General features: G+C 34.0%; 1 protein-coding gene across 6 annotated transcripts in view; it reads left to right on the forward strand.

Moving 5' to 3' along the window:
* LOC105209050 (high mobility group protein DSP1) overlaps nucleotides 1-16,264 on the forward strand; it is a 44,032-nt gene that overhangs the window by 17,384 nt on the left and 10,384 nt on the right. For all 6 annotated transcript variants that reach the window (XM_011179218.3, XM_029038246.2, XM_011179216.3 and 3 more), the window contains exon 3: nucleotides 15,285-15,446. In XM_011179218.3, the coding sequence (XP_011177520.1) occupies nucleotides 15,285-15,446 (162 nt within the window). The remainder of the gene's footprint in view (nucleotides 1-15,284; nucleotides 15,447-16,264) is intronic.

Here is a 16,264-nt window from a genome sequence, read left to right on the forward strand (position 1 = left end):
TTTGTTGCTTCACGTTGTGTTGATTTTCGAAACGCTTGACTACAAAAGCCCATTAACCAAATAAAAAACGTAAATGAAATAAGAATAATGATACAGAAAGTATAGTGTGAGTGAAGACAAGAAAAAATGTTTGCAATATCACAATAAAAGGCATTGCCGCATGAAACGCTTAAATTAAGCCACGTTCGGTTCCAACAAGCAGCTGCTTTTGTTGGCTTACTTGCTGCCTGGGTATTTGGCAGCTTGGAGCGCTATTCGGCGCTGACGAATGGGCTGTGTGCGCCGAGCCCAGTCGAGCGGAAAGCAAGCCATCAACCTTATCCTCGCTATTGCGCGTCTTGACTTGCCGCTTTATACGAAGCTCCAACAACAACAGAAATCAACTAACCAACACCTTTATTATATTTTTTATAGATTCAAAAAGTATAATAGTAGCAAATCTACGCGATTTTTTTTTTTCGTTGGTTATGATGGCGCTCAAGTGGGTGCTCTTTATTTTGGCTTTCATACGGCTGATAATGTTTGTTGTTTTTGCGTCAAACCAAGCGTTCGAAATAAGTTCGTTGACCATTAGTGGCGGCGGCGGCGGCAACCCAACCAAACCGAGCCACCCAGCAACATCGAAACAACCGGCTAACCAAAAGTGAGCCCACTAAGTACAATTTACAACAACAATAGAAAAAAGCTCGTCAACGTGAAGTATTATTGAAAGGAAATGCTATTACATACATTCGTAGTTTGCGCGCTAGCAATTACCAAAACCAGAAAAAAGTGAAGCAAAAAAGACAAATAAAATAGAAATCACTTTAGGAATTTATATTGCTTTTTATATCGATATTTATGCGTGACGATTTTTTTAATATTTTTATTTTAATTTTTTTTTTTCGAAATACACCAAAAGTTGTGTTTGTGTTTGTTTGTTTCTTCTTTACAATTATGCGTGTTGAATTTTTAATGGATTTTTAATCAGTTAACGAATTTTTGAATTCTTACTTTGCCTTCCAAAAAACTTTTGGTTATTTTTTTTTTTTTTTGCCTACATGTGCTCAATCCACACCCTTTTTTACAATTACAATATGATTTTTTCTTAATTTTTTGTTATGATAGGTATGAGGCAATTAATTTACGATGTTAGAAAATTTGTAACATATCTTACGTTTACAAAAACAATAACAACTTACGTAATGAGTAGTATTTGTACTTTTTTAATTGCTGTTCCCATAATTAGCTCTTATTTACTCCAATAGTATTTAATTACTTAGACCTGTTTGCATTAAACGCTGTTCTGTTATTGCTCCCCTGCATAGGTGACTCAACGCATTCAAATAACGTACGATATTACTCATATACATCTGTATAATATTACGTACATTCCTTTCTCTTTTGCAATAATCTTTGTTTTTTTCTAATTGTCTACGGTTAACTGCTTAATTTTATTTGATCGAGACCATGCGCAATATAAAAGATATAAAAATATATACAATTGTTTTTGTTGTAATTTTTCAACATACAAACACACGCAACTAAAGGTTGAGGTTATGAGATAGGTCAATTTACACTGATTACCATATGATTTCAATTAAATTTCGAGATTTCTATAGTTCGATAAAAAGTTCAAACAACAAAGACAAACCGCCAACAAAAGCTGCACAAATTAACTTATCAAAACAAAATGAGAAAATAACAATTTTAAATATGTCGAAGCGTTAAAGCGCCAAACAAAAATATTCTTTTATCTACGCTATTGTTGGATACGCCATAATTTCCCAAGGTGGTGGCCACCCAAACTCTATTCTCGAATCCAGTTAACTATTTTCTGTATTCTGTGTTGTTGTTGTAAGACAACTTGTTTCGCTGATAGCTCATTGACTGCTAGTGTCCGGTTCGTTGTATAAGTGCAAGTAAAGCAATACAAAAAACATTACAAACAACTGAATATTAGCTTATGAAGTAAATGAATGACTACCAACTGGCTGAATGGCTAGCTAGCGGGCCTGACGGCCGAAAGTGTGACTGAGCAAAATAAAAGCGAAACTGAACATAGAAATCGAAACTGAAACTAAAAGGCGTTAAAAAATCACATTCACTTTTTGTTGCCTCAACAGCAGCAGCAGCAGCAGCAACATTGCGTTGCAATAGCAACATTAATATGTACAAAAAGCAGCAAAAACAACACCGTCAACAAAATTAACAACCCAGAGTTGTGGCGGCTAAAGTGTCTTCCAAGTAATGCGCATGCGCACCCATATGTTGAGCGAGTAGTTGCCGTTTTGCGTTCGCATGAGCCATCAATGCTTAGTTAGCCAATGCTGGCTAGCTGCCCGGCTGGCTGTGGTTGTGGTGGCTCTTGTCTGGCTGGAGTTTTTGTTAGTTGGTCAGGCAACAAACGGTTAACCATTTGCTGGCGATTTGTCCAACTGACTTAGAGACCAAGTTAACTAACTCGCTGTCTAACAACAGCAACAACCAACAACCACAAGTGATTAGAGTACGAACAAAAAAAAATGTAGCCATTAACTTGCAAAGCATTGACTGAGCGAGCTACAAACTGAAGTGGTAATAAAAACTGTTCAGTGGCAAAACTAATATGCTGCGCGCATACATGTGTGTATATAGCCGACTATATAGTAGATATGAATGCCTGCATGTTGTTGCAATCACTGTGTGTATGACTTAGTGTCAGCGCCGCAGTGCTTGTTACTGTTAAGTTGTTAATGTTTTTTTGTCAGTTTCTAAAGTTCTGCTGTTTTCACCTGTTCATATGCTCGCATCTTCTACATGCTGTCGTTCTTTCACCACTTCTTCTTCCTTTATAGAAGTGTGTGCATGCTTGCACCTCGTTGCTTACCAATTGATGGTAACTAATCGGGGAAAATGCAAAAAGGAGAGACCAAAGTATTGTGTGTGATTGTGATCGTCGCGGTTCCACCTGCTAACCAATTGTTGAGCCTTACAAACGGCTATGCAGCAAAAAAGGCAGATTTTCCTACGATTAATTTTGTTTTTGTATCGCTGCGTGTATTATGTTTTGTGTGTTTTGCAATAAAGGTTGCAGGTGAATGTTGTTTTGCCGGCCGGCCGCCCGTCGCTACAGACTGCTCTGTTGTACTTGACATCGCTCTAATGTGAAAAACTAAACACTTGCCAAGCAGCTGCCACAATTTTGTGTGTGTGTATGCATTTTTTTATTGCTTGTGAGAATGACGTGTTGCCAATTGCATCTAAAAAGTCGGAGACCACATTAATGCAAAGCATTGGTAAAACCCACCTGCATAAGGCAGCATGTCAATGGCGCCAGTAGCGACTATTTAAAACATACAGACAAGCAAATTAAATGTGTTGTGTAGTTCTAAACATATTCGAGTAAAAATTGGTTACAATTAGTGTTGGACCAGAAATAAAAAAATTTAATGTTTAGCAGTAAATAATTAAAAGTTTTTTGTTTCAACTTCGAAACAATGGTTTTTAACATGAGCTAAATTTTATTTATTTTATTTTACTTTGGTAGCAATCCTAAAAGTATACTTTATTTTTTTGAATCTATGCCTTCACACTTTTCGACACTTCTATTGGTCGTTGTAATTTTCACACTTGAAAAACATGTGCTCTGTCAAGGTCAACATTACATTTGTGAAGATTTAGAGTTACAGAACAACAGAGCCTATAGCATCGTATCATGGTCAGCTTTGTATATTTTTGTCTTTATTTATTCGCTTGAGCCGATTTTCTTTTTTTAATCTCAAATACCTTTTTCTTCATTGTTCACGTACCTTTAATATCTATAGTTTGTCACAGTGGACATATTTTTAAATTGGTTTGACGGAACTAATATATATTTCATACATTTGTTCCATATTTTCATTTGCTATCCTTTAAGAAGCCTCTGAAATATGATCTCTTAATACGTCTTTTATTGTTTACATTGCCGTCGTTTTCCCTTAATTATTTTCCACTGACTTTGCAATTCTGGCAAATTACAATGAAAAACTCGCTTGCTTGACAAACAAACGAGCAGCTTGAAACAGCCTTCAAACCTACGGGAAGTGAAATGAGTTTTAAAGTTTACCCTGTAATTAAATTTAATTTGCGTAAAGGACGAAACTAACACGATTAACCATGCTAGTGGACGGACAGTATGCCTGCTGCCTGTTGCCTTATTAAGAGACGTGAGAAAAATGCTGAATTAAGAAAGGTGAAGGAAACAAAAAAACAAAGTAACGAACGTACAAATGAAATGTTGATGAATTGACATTTCCTCGACAAGCTAAGGTTTTTTGTTTTTGGTCGTGCTACCTGAAGTAAATAAACGACCAAGAGCCGTTTGTAGAACTCGTGAAGAGGGACTGTTGCATGAAGCGATAAGAAAAGAAAAGGAAACTCGTTTCAAAACAGAAATAATCGCATTTATAAGTAAAACAACAACAAACATACATACATACATGCATATGCCACTATAAAAACGGGTATTCACACATAACCTCAAAAAGCCGCCAAACAACATGCAACCAACCAACCAGGTGATGGAAAGTCACGACACGCCAGGGGTATGCGACGGTGCAGAGGTAAGGAATAATGTCAGGCGGCTAGTCAGACGGCAGGCAGTGGCAACAGTCAAAGGTTTTACTCGTTTGGAACCCGAGAGAATTGGCCAACATAAGCCACCTATTCTGATAAAACTGAAAGAAAACGTAATAAAAGTGGAAAACGCGCTGAATGATGGTGATGATGCTTCTATCGTGTATGATCGGTGGAGGGGTTACAGTGGTGTGTGGTTTGTGAAACCAAACTGGCAGAACAAGTAAATCGTCACGAATTCTGGTTAAAGTGGTGTTCAAAGAATTTTTCGAAGAAGGAAAATTGATGTAAAAATATACACACGTATCCGCACTCGCATTCACCATACATACATACATACATACAAACGAAAACATGAAGAATGCTTGGTTGGCTGTAACGCGATTTGGCCATAGTCGTCGTCGTCATCGTCGTCATCGTCGTAATACAATTTAAAAACGAAGCGAAGCAAATGCCAAAGCGGACGTAAGGAAAATAAATTTCAAAACACAAGCAACAAAAAAATGGTAAAAGCTAACCAAGTGTAAGAATTACACAAACAACAACGCAGTAAGAGGCAATAACCAGCCAAGAAGAACTAAGAACTGGTCTGGCTGGCTCGTAGCTTGTCTTAATAAGAAATCTCGGATGAAGCAATACTAACAACAACAACAACTCGTTGCTCGCAGCGTAATTGTGGTAGAAATAAATAACCATGATTTTTATTATTTTTTTGCTTCTTAAGCTGTTTGTTGTTGTTTTTTTTACAACACGCATCGAGTGGCAGCGACGGCGGCCCTGTCTGAAGACGAAGTTCGTGCATGAAATAAAACTTTGTGCAGCTGCCTTAAGACTGGTTTGATTGGTGGACCGTAGATTGCCGCTGCTGCCGTTTCTTCTTTAGCCACGGATGGCTGAGAAAATGTGGCAAGAGTCTTGTTCGCATGCATACATTCGTATAGCTGTGTGTGTTTGTGTGTATGTACGTGGATATAATGGTTTTATAATTAAAGTACTGATATAAATTTGATATAAATGTCATAAATCGTTCGTTCGTTCATCGCTTTTGGTTTATGGGGCTAAAATCTTTGATTGTAGGTTACGATTTCTTTTGTTCTTCGCGATAATGGCAGAAAATGGATTTATGGCGGAATGTAAAAAAAAGAACTGGTATTACTAGCTAAATGGTAATGGCTTAAAAAAGTAAAGGTAATTGGAAGAAGGGAAAGTATTTCAAGTAGATATGTAACTGGTAATTTCAAACAGTCAAGCGAATTTTTTACTGTTAACGTTAAAAGTATAAAGGTTTTATAGGTTTTTTTATAGCTTGACGCTTTAAAACACATTTAAGTTAATGCATTTTCTTAACATTTGCGAGTGTTTGAAAATAGGTTAGTATATTTTGGATTTAGATAAAAATAAATGTTAAATATGTCTTTAAAAATATGTATCTATTGGCATGAAACATTTAAACAGGCGATCAACATATTCTTTCAAATGATTTTATATAATAATATTTATAATTTTACTTCGATTGAAATAATATTGTATCTTTTTAAAGCAAAATCATAAGAATGCCTATAGTATATTATAAATAATAAAATATCAGCACCGTTCAACAGATACATTTTTAAATGCCATATGTATATAGAAAATATTTTCCGTGCAAAAATGCCCTTTCACCTTTGCTTAATACGACAAGGGATGAATGCTAATATTATTTCAATATTAAATTCTTGGAATGTTTCGTACACCATGACCTAGTGCCACCGTATATATTGCCGTCAAAACTTTTGTATCGTGTTTATAAAAAAATATATTTTTTTTTTTCATTAAGCAAGTTATTGCAATGTTGTGTTATATGTATACTCAGCCACCCTCTAATATTGCCACTTAGAACACTTAATCCCTTCCGCTACTCTTCCTGTTGTGAGCTAAACCGAATGCACATTATGAAGGGTCACTTTTTCAATTATTCACTTGTCTACTCATTGAATTTTATTGAACACAATTGCTGCACACACAATCAACTGCTAGAATTTCTACATACATAAAAACATATTTAGAGCAACAGTAAATGCGATAATCATTTATGCGGCCCCTTACTAATAACTTACCGTTGCGTGGGTTGTAGCTAGCGCGGCTGGCGGGTGGTACACTTGCTTTTTCCCACTGGATGTGTTTGTTGACAATCATCTGAAATTTTTGTTTACTGCATTTTTTATGTTGATGGTATTTTTGTAAAGCTATTGTTTTTGTGAATTTTTTGGTCGATATGCTCTTGAAAGTTTGACACATAGCAACCACCAATATGAAATAATCTAGAGTATTGGAATTGCTATCAATATCTGCTTCAGCTTCAACTCTTTCCTTTCAATTTACACATGTTTCTTACAGCATGTTACTCGTAACGCAATTTACCCTTTATTGTGTTCATCCACTTTTTTATTCAAAATAACTGTGGCATATTTTTGAATTGTTTAGGGATGTAGGAAGAAGAAAAAGGTAAATATTTTTGTTTGTCAACATTGCCATCCGTCACCCTTATTCTTAAACTTTTCTGCTGTTTACTCTTATTTTGTTATTATTTAATATTCGGCGTTTTTAAAATGCAACAGGCGTTAGCAACATAAAAAATGGGGATGAAGGCAAAGCATTGCGGTTGTGACTTTTTGCAAATGTAAATAACGGTTTAAGGAGCGCAGTCCAATTCGAATTGTATAGTGATTTCGTCACGATTTAATCACGTTTATAAATAGTATCAGCTGTTGATTTTGATCTTTCTAATTTCGATAAAAATGATTCCATACGAATTCCAAAATATCACACATACATATTATATAATTTGGTTAGCAGACTTTTGTGTCTTTGTTCTCTTCAGATTCGGTTTATAGTTTTATATGTATTTATTATTATTATAACCACGACCTGCACAGGATCTTGAAAGCGTAATCTTTTCTCTATTGTGAGTATTAGGTGAAACTAGAAAAAATTTGCATATCCACGTGTCACACAACATTACCTTGAACATTGCACTTGATACTTGCAAAAATTCTCCCTGAACCTCTTCGAATGAGTCATAACAGCGGTTTAGGCGCATGTGTAGTCATTTTCTATTAGTCACTTTCGGCTTTTATTATTACCATAGATACATATGTATATTTACATTTTAATAGCTTGCGATTTCAAACACACTCCTTCCTGTTGCCCCCCCCCTCTTGCTTCGCGCATTTTTATTTCTTTACCATTTCTTTGGGTTGTCTGCTTTCATTTTCATTTAAGTAAGTTTTTATTTCCCTCGTTTTTGTATGCCAGGCTCATTTATATACTCAGGTTTTTGTATTTTTTCACCTACTTTATTGTGCATTCATAGATATTATGTATGTTCATTCATCCATTCATTGATTTGCACAACAAAATATGGTATATTGGCTGATGTGGCGTTAACTTGGTAGCAAAAAAGCACAAAAAGCTGGAAAAGAGCACATAAAACCATAACAACAATTTTTATGACAGTCATAACAGCGGCTAATAGTAACTTCACAAATAACATCCAGCAACAGCTTCATTAAGCTATAATAAGAGCTAATCGTTTGTGGATTTTATGGCACAAAAATAAAAATATATAAACATATGGTACGAGTAATATTTCTGTATGCATACTATAAAAGGCGCAACAGATTTTTATGAATGAAAATGAGTTCATGTAGCGGTATTTCTGGGAAGTAAATATATATGTATGTACATATGTTTATATGAGTAATTTTAATGGATTTTAATATGAGAAAAATTCCCACAAGTTAAAATGGATTTTATTGTACAGAAGTTTAAATTTGTTTTTATATTTATTTGTTATTTAACCCGAATTAGCCCACGATTACTATATGGTAACGCAAAATTTATCCCTATATTTTCATAAATAACTTGAAAATTTTACTATAAAACTACAAACTACGCTGGTTTTTCGCATTTTCCGGAAGATTTATGTCAGGCGGTCAAAATACATATATAGGTGTATTATATTTCAGAAAACACTGAAACGTAAAAAGTTCTGGGCAGTACCGGGTTAAAGTTGTGAATCTCTCAATATATCATTCTATCCTAGCTCACAGTGGTGAAATTAAATCCAAGGCCATTGGATGCCTCCTCCTGAAGAAGGAAGTTCCATTATATTTCAAGTTGCCCTTTTCATAGAAGTCACGTGTAATAATGTTTATTGAGAGAAATAAGACCGTTATAAATTATAGTCTAAGAAAATATAGTATAATTTTTTACCAAATGCTCAAATTTACAATTTCGAAAAAGTTATATTCTCATCCGATGATTGATTGCAAATTCTTATAACGGACAAAATGGAAGTATTTTAATCTAAGGCTACGGTCAATAGCTAAATTTTGTACTTAATTGCCAACAAAGAGTTTTCTTTCATAAGTTCACATATTTGAACAACGACACTCATCTCTATTTTGCCTTCTTACCTTGTATATTTCATCAATATGTTTAGCATTGAAATTATACTACAAATACAAAATTTTTTTATATTTTTCTTTCCATTGCTTCCTTTTTCGTTGACCGGCATTTTTCACACATTTATTATGTCTAATGTTCACTTCCTTGTACTTGTTGTTGTTACGTTTGTTATGGAAACACTAGATAAAAGCTGTTGTGGGCGATTGCAACCTCCAGCCGGCAGAAACAAACATACAAAAGTAACAACAAAGCGTATAATAAACAAAAAACAACAATCACAAATTATATTGTGTATAAAACAAAAATAAAAGTCTCAACAGTGACGATAACACCTAAATAAATACATAAGTATATTCGTATGTTTGAATGTGTGTTGTATGAGCAACAGTAGGCTGCAGCAATAATCGTTGCGCTGTTGTTGGTGTTGTATAGGTACAAAGCCACAAACAAATGCACGTACATACATTCATTCATACTTATAGTATAGTATATCACTGCCAATATTTCCATTTAATATGTAGTGCTATTTTAACATCTACTCTTTATGCATATTCGTGTGGGGATCCCTCGTTTCTGTATGCACATACATACGTCTGTATGTATGTGTGTTTATATTTGTATATTTGTCATTCAGTCATTCGGTCTGTCAGTGGGTTTTTATTTTGCTGACACGCTGTATGTATGTATGTGTGTGTGCATCAAAATTTCTTTTATTTCCTCTTCACCGGCTGATTTATATGCGTGTGCGTTTACAATTGTGTACTGCCATGCAGTTGTTTGTGTATTTTATTGTTATACTAAATGCTCATATTTAAATTCTATTATGAATGTGATTTGCTTGAATGTGATTTTTTTTTTGTACTTTGTTGTTGTACATACATACATATATACATACAACTCACTCGTAATTTCATTCATTCACTCATTCATTTATTGGTGTTGACGACTAGTCGGTGTCTGTTCATTCACTAACAACCGGCAGACAGTGAAAGCAACAACAAGTATAATAATAGCAGCAAAAATAATGGCATCAGTAATAGAGTCAATGAGCGAGTCGTCCAGGGCAGCCAAACAGCCACTAAGTGGCTAGCTAGCTAGCTATAGACAGCCAAAAAAGCAAAGCAATCAGCAGCAGCCAGTGAGTGAGTCAGTCGAGTCAGTTCGTCAGCGATTCACTAAGCCACATTGGTTTTGGTTTCGTCTGATTTGGTTGTTGTTTGGTTTGGTTTTGTTATTATTTTGTGATTGCTTCTATGGTATTATGCCGTCTATGTTATGTTGTTGTTCTTGTTGTAGCAGATTTTTTCTCTGCACTAAATTTTATTGCTTTGAAATCTTTTTTGTGCATTCACTCGCTCTTGCTTTGTTATTATCACGTGAATGTGCTGATAGATATACATACATATGCACATACAAACGTATGAGTATATCTGTATATATCTGTGCATGTTTGTAGATATGTTTGCTGCTCATACGTAGCGCCGGCGTCAAACAGTCTGCTGCCAACAGTTTGTCCAACAACTGTTCTGCTGTGAGAGGTGGCAATTGCTTAGCAGCTTTTAACTTGCCGCCGTTTTTTATCTATATTTAATTTGTATGTACATTTGTACATACGCACAGCCATATGTATGTTTGTTTGTCTGTTATAATATGCACATCACTGTATAAAAATATGCACATGAGCACGGCTTATGTGGTGGGTTATGTGTATGTCTCTGACTGTGTGTCTGTATGTTTGATTGCTGGTTTTTTTTTTGCTGCTCCTCTTTTACATTTAGAGTCTACATTCTTGCCGTTTTTGTTGCTTTTGTTTGTGCATTTGTTATGGCGCTTGTAGGGGAGAAAATCAACGAAACTCGCTAATGAAAATAAACGAAGTCAGAAAAAAAGTATGTATGTACTATGTATAATTTTTATTCCTTTGTTCACACGCGCGCAACAGTTGGTTGTGTGTTCAGTTCGATTTTTTATTGTTTTCCCCCCACCATGTTGTTGTTTTACTTCAATTTACTTTACTTTGTTGTTGTTGCTTCACATTTTGGTTTAGTTTTGTTGTTGTTGGCGTTGCTATAGTCAGCAACTCGGGGTGCTACGACAACAGACGTCGCCAACGTTTTAGTCATTCCATTTTTGCTCGCAATCCACAGGCGCCACACGCCACGCCAAGCAATATACACACATTCTAGATGTACAAGTATGTATGTATGTACCCAAATTGGTGTTTACCGTGTTGTGTTGTTTCACTTTGCAGAATGCTGCGTTGAAATTTTTTTGTATGCACAAGAGTACACACACACAAACGTTTGATGCGCCCTACTCTTCTCCACACCTGAGTCATTTATATTTAATTTTTTGTTTACTTTATGATTTTCTACCAGCTAAAAATAAATCAGCAGTTCCACATTAATATGTAGCTTGTTTGGGATGCAAGTTTTATTTTAGACAAAAAATGTATGTGCTATTGACTCACGCACAAAGCTACATACAAACATACAAATTTATAAGTATGTCTGGTACGCGTGTGTTCATTGTGTTTGATTAGTCAGTGTATGAGGTTTGGTGTACTTACTAGCAGTTTGCCGGCTGCCTGACCTACGACAATTATCGGTTTTGTTTTTATTTTCTCATTCGTTTTGCTCTGATACTCTGATCTGATTTGTTTGCTGATTAGGCGTCATGATAACAATCACACTGTTGCGCTGTGCATGTGTTTGTTTGTGGACGAAGTTTTTAATGTTGTTTGAAGGTTGGCGTATACACGGCGTATGAGTAACATCAATTGTATTTATTTGTTTGCGTTTGGCCCATTGGATTTACATGCAATGCATGTGTGTATGTATTACGTTATATATTCGTTTGTTTTTGTTTTTTTTTGTGTAATTTATGACATCATTGATTTATGCCTCAGTGTATTACATTTATAAATCATGATTGTATTAAGTCACTTTAGCCGGTGATTAGAGGGTGGGCAGGTGACAAAGTGATTACGATAACTTATTTTTAAATTTTTAATGATAAATAAGCAAATATTCTTCTTGAATGCATGATTTTAAAATCTGTAGCAAATGACTGTGCACTTTTAACTTTAAATTCTTGGTTTCTTATTTATTATGATGGAAATTTCTTTTAGTTTATTCTTTGAAAAAAAAAAATAACTTAAATTGTATACATTTAAATGTATGAAAATATAGTAAAAATCAGCATAATAAGTTGGTTATAAAAATATATATATCTATAAAAAATGGAGAACAGTTTTTGAATTTAAAAAAAAAAATAAATGTTTATAAAATAATAAACATAAATAAAAATTTATAAACCTTTAATAATTTGTACCTTATTAGTAAAGAGCAAGTTTTGTTTAAAGATAAGGCCTCGCAGTTTTTGCTGTTTTTTAAACCGGTAATTTTCCAGAATATTTTTGTCTACGACCAGTAAATAGCTAGAACCTTAAGTTCAGTATAAATATAAATTTTAAGCTAAAAGTATTGTGAAGAACATGAATTACAGCGTTCTGAACACAACCCTCGCCTCGAAAAAATGGATCGAGATCGGAAACGAAAAAAGTTAGCGGCGTTTTAATCTGCAAGTTTAAATGCATATTATATACCAACAATTGGACTTTTGGTAGACATTTGAAAAAACACTTGTCCAATTTCTGTTTTTTTTTGTTTTGTTGTGTTTTGTTGTGTTTTGTTTTTATAATGTTTGAATAATAATAGATGCATTTCCATGTGTTGAGTACATACAATACATTTCAAGTCATTCGGTCAAGCCGTTTTTGAGATACAATGGAGTAAAGTTTGAAAAACACAGTTTTGAGAAAAACTTCAGACAGCTCCGTTTTCTAACTGCTGTATTTTTAAAACAACTTCGAATTTCTGAAAATCACTTTTCTACCGTATTCTAGACATGTTAAGCAATTTATGATAAAAAACAAATATTTGGAGCCCATCAAATGGGATGACCCCCTTAATAATCTTTATTATCATTTAAATGTTTTATGAGTAAGCTGTTAGATAAATTTTTATTGCATTTCCGCTTAATATTGTTTGATGAGTAAGTGCTATGACAAGCAAATTTACGCAACTGTGTTCATATGGAAGAGTGGCCTAAGTCGAGTTGAGCAAGAACTCAGTTACTGTTTCAATATTTTTCCAAGAGTTTGCCTCTAAGGTGAAATTTATTTCCGACATATCAATACGTAATCATTTAAAAACAATTATTTATTGTCACAAATATTCATATTTGATGTTGGCTACTTTTTTACGAACACTAATAATTAATATGTACATATGTATGTGTGTATGCAAACAACTTCCACCGCTAGACAAAACAAATAACTTTTACAATTATTTATGTAAAAGCAATTTATATTCAAAATCGCCTATCTCATGTTACGAACTGATAAGAATCGTTTAAAACTTTAAGACTTTCGTGTTGTTTTGAGTCATATGTATAAATATAAATGCATTTGTGCAAAATAATGGCTATCTTTCTATTTCAAAATCTAATATTTAATTTAACGATATAACCACACCAAAACTGAAAATATTTGACTTCGATCATTTTAAAAGTTACAATGTTTTGGGATGTTTTTATTCGTAATCATGTAAATCACTTTTATTACGAATACACGAATGTTGTGGTTAGAACAAATGAAATATGATGCAACAATATAATAATTGCACTTCCACTGAAAAATTAAAAGAAAAATAATATGCAATCGAGCGGTCAGGCGTGTCAATTACAAAATAAATAGATGCAATAAACTTTAATATATACGAATAGAATGTAAGCAAATGTGTGATCGAAGTATTTTGAAAATATTGTAATTCAACTACGCTTTGGTTTAAACTCTTTACTGGCGTGCCTGCTCGAACTGCAAATTTATCGATTTCCCAATTAAACGAAATATCCTTTCGATCGTTATAGCGGTTTATGCATAAAAATCGTGTTTCAGCGGCAACTACTATTTGCAATATATCACCTCAACATTTTCACCATCATCAGTAACATTATATGCATTTACATGCATATGTACATATGTATATATGAATAATGGCCAACAGCGTTAGCCGCCTCATCAGCATCACATTGTTCACCAGAGGGAATTAAATGCGATATAATAAATAATTGCCCGACAGGAGGCTACCTTCATCTCTACCATATTATTACTCATATTGTACAAAATATACATTGCACTTGCACTTCAGTCACGGCATTGCAGCCACAGCAACAGAATTCTTGGTGACAGTGCAACAACAGTTTGTCTGCCTGGAAACTGACAACTTCAAGCTTCAACAGCGTCCTTTGCTTTGCAGTCTTCTGGTGGTTGCACATAAAGCTTGCATTTTATTTTAGCTATGAGCTTAATACATTATGTCTACATATAGCCTAGATGCAGTCAACTACAGACGTGTATATAACTGCATATGTTATACATAGTCTAAATACATATATTTTTGCTATCTTTCAATTATTCTGTGCAATTTGAACTGCCACCGACATACATATTTGCTCAACTCCCACACATTTAACTGACTGCAACATCATACATACACTTGTGGATGCCATGAGTTTGGCTGGTTGTTTGCCTATCGTCACTTCATCACTGTCAACTTCAACACCAGCACCGACGCCGGCACCTTAATTATAAATATGGACAAATACATGCATATCAGAGTATATGCACATAAGTATATGTATGTTGCTCAGAGTCTATAGGAATATATTCATATGTGCATATATATTATTTACATACGTGATAGTATGTGTATGTGCAAAACCCTATGTAAAATGTGAATTTATTGTTTTATTGCTCATGCTGTCAGTAAATTTTATCTTATATTCCTACATAGTTAGTATGTGTGTATATATTTTCTTGTTGCTACTATAAGATTCTATTGCAAAGCCATTTTTCATTTTGCTGGCTCATCTCTTCCACATTGTCGTTATCTATTCGTGCATATCTACGTATGTATGGAGTGGACGGAGTTGCCACTTATGTATGTAAGAAATAAATAATCAAAATATATTGAATATGTCTTAAATATGTAGATCAAATTTTTGGAATTTTAAATTTAAAAGCTATTCAAGTTTTTACAGTAAAAAAATTGTATGATTGGGTGGAGTTAGTTTAAAATATTTTTATAAGTATGTAATTATCTATATTTTTATAGTTATTTATTTATATGTAACCTCACTTTTAAATAAAATTTTACTAATTTCATATTTTTTATTTTCTATTTTGAAAAATATAGAGCACGATGATTCGTGGTGCTAAAGCAGATGCGAAGCCTCGAGGCCGTATGACAGCGTACGCTTACTTTGTACAAACATGCCGAGAGGAGCACAAGAAGAAGCATCCCGATGAGACAGTCATCTTTGCCGAATTCTCCCGAAAGTGCGCTGAGCGATGGAAGGCAAGTTTGCTTAAATTTTCTCTAAAAATCAGTAAAATTTGTCACCATATGTTGATTTGGTAAATTAAATCAGCCTGAACAGTATCTCATAATGTTTAACTTTCGAAAAACGTGTTAAAACTTCCGAGTATACATAACTCTTTATCCTTTCTCTATTGAAAAGCTACTGATAAAGTCCAACCGGCATTCGAGAGTGCCACAAAAAAAAAAAATAAGTAAAAGCGACAATTGTTTATTAGAACCGTATAAAAATGTTTTTCAAATGGACTGACTAATCAGTATTTGATGCTTAGATTCGATTGAGTTTGAGCAATGAACGTTTTTTATAGAATACTATAATTAAAAATGTTTTTCATATGGACTGACTAATCATTATTTGATGCTTAGATTCGATTGAGTTTGAGCAATGAACGTTTTTATATATAATACTATAATTAGAAATGATTTTCTGAGAGCATACTCATGTCCTTAAAGATTAAAATAAATCAATTTCAGTTCATTTTAAAGCTAATAAAATGTATATAAACATACGTATGTGCATATTGTTATGTTTTACCAAAAACGACGAAGTACATACTTGCCCAAAGTTTTAAAGTGCATGCCTATTAGCACCATAATTCAATTAAGAAGCGCCGCACAACTTCAACAACACGCTTTCTTTTGTCAATCCTAGTAGATATGGGCGCCTGCCGCCACTTAAATTTGTTATTTAAGTACTTACGCTTTCATCAATAAAAATAAATAAAAAGATTTGATGTAAAACGCCGAACAATGGCTGAAAGCGAAAGCAACGGCGGCACCCACTTTGCTTTAAGATG

Source organism: Zeugodacus cucurbitae, chromosome 5 (assembly GCF_028554725.1).
Source record: "Zeugodacus cucurbitae isolate PBARC_wt_2022May chromosome 5, idZeuCucr1.2, whole genome shotgun sequence".
Classification (NCBI taxonomy): Eukaryota; Metazoa; Arthropoda; class Insecta; order Diptera; family Tephritidae; genus Zeugodacus; species Zeugodacus cucurbitae.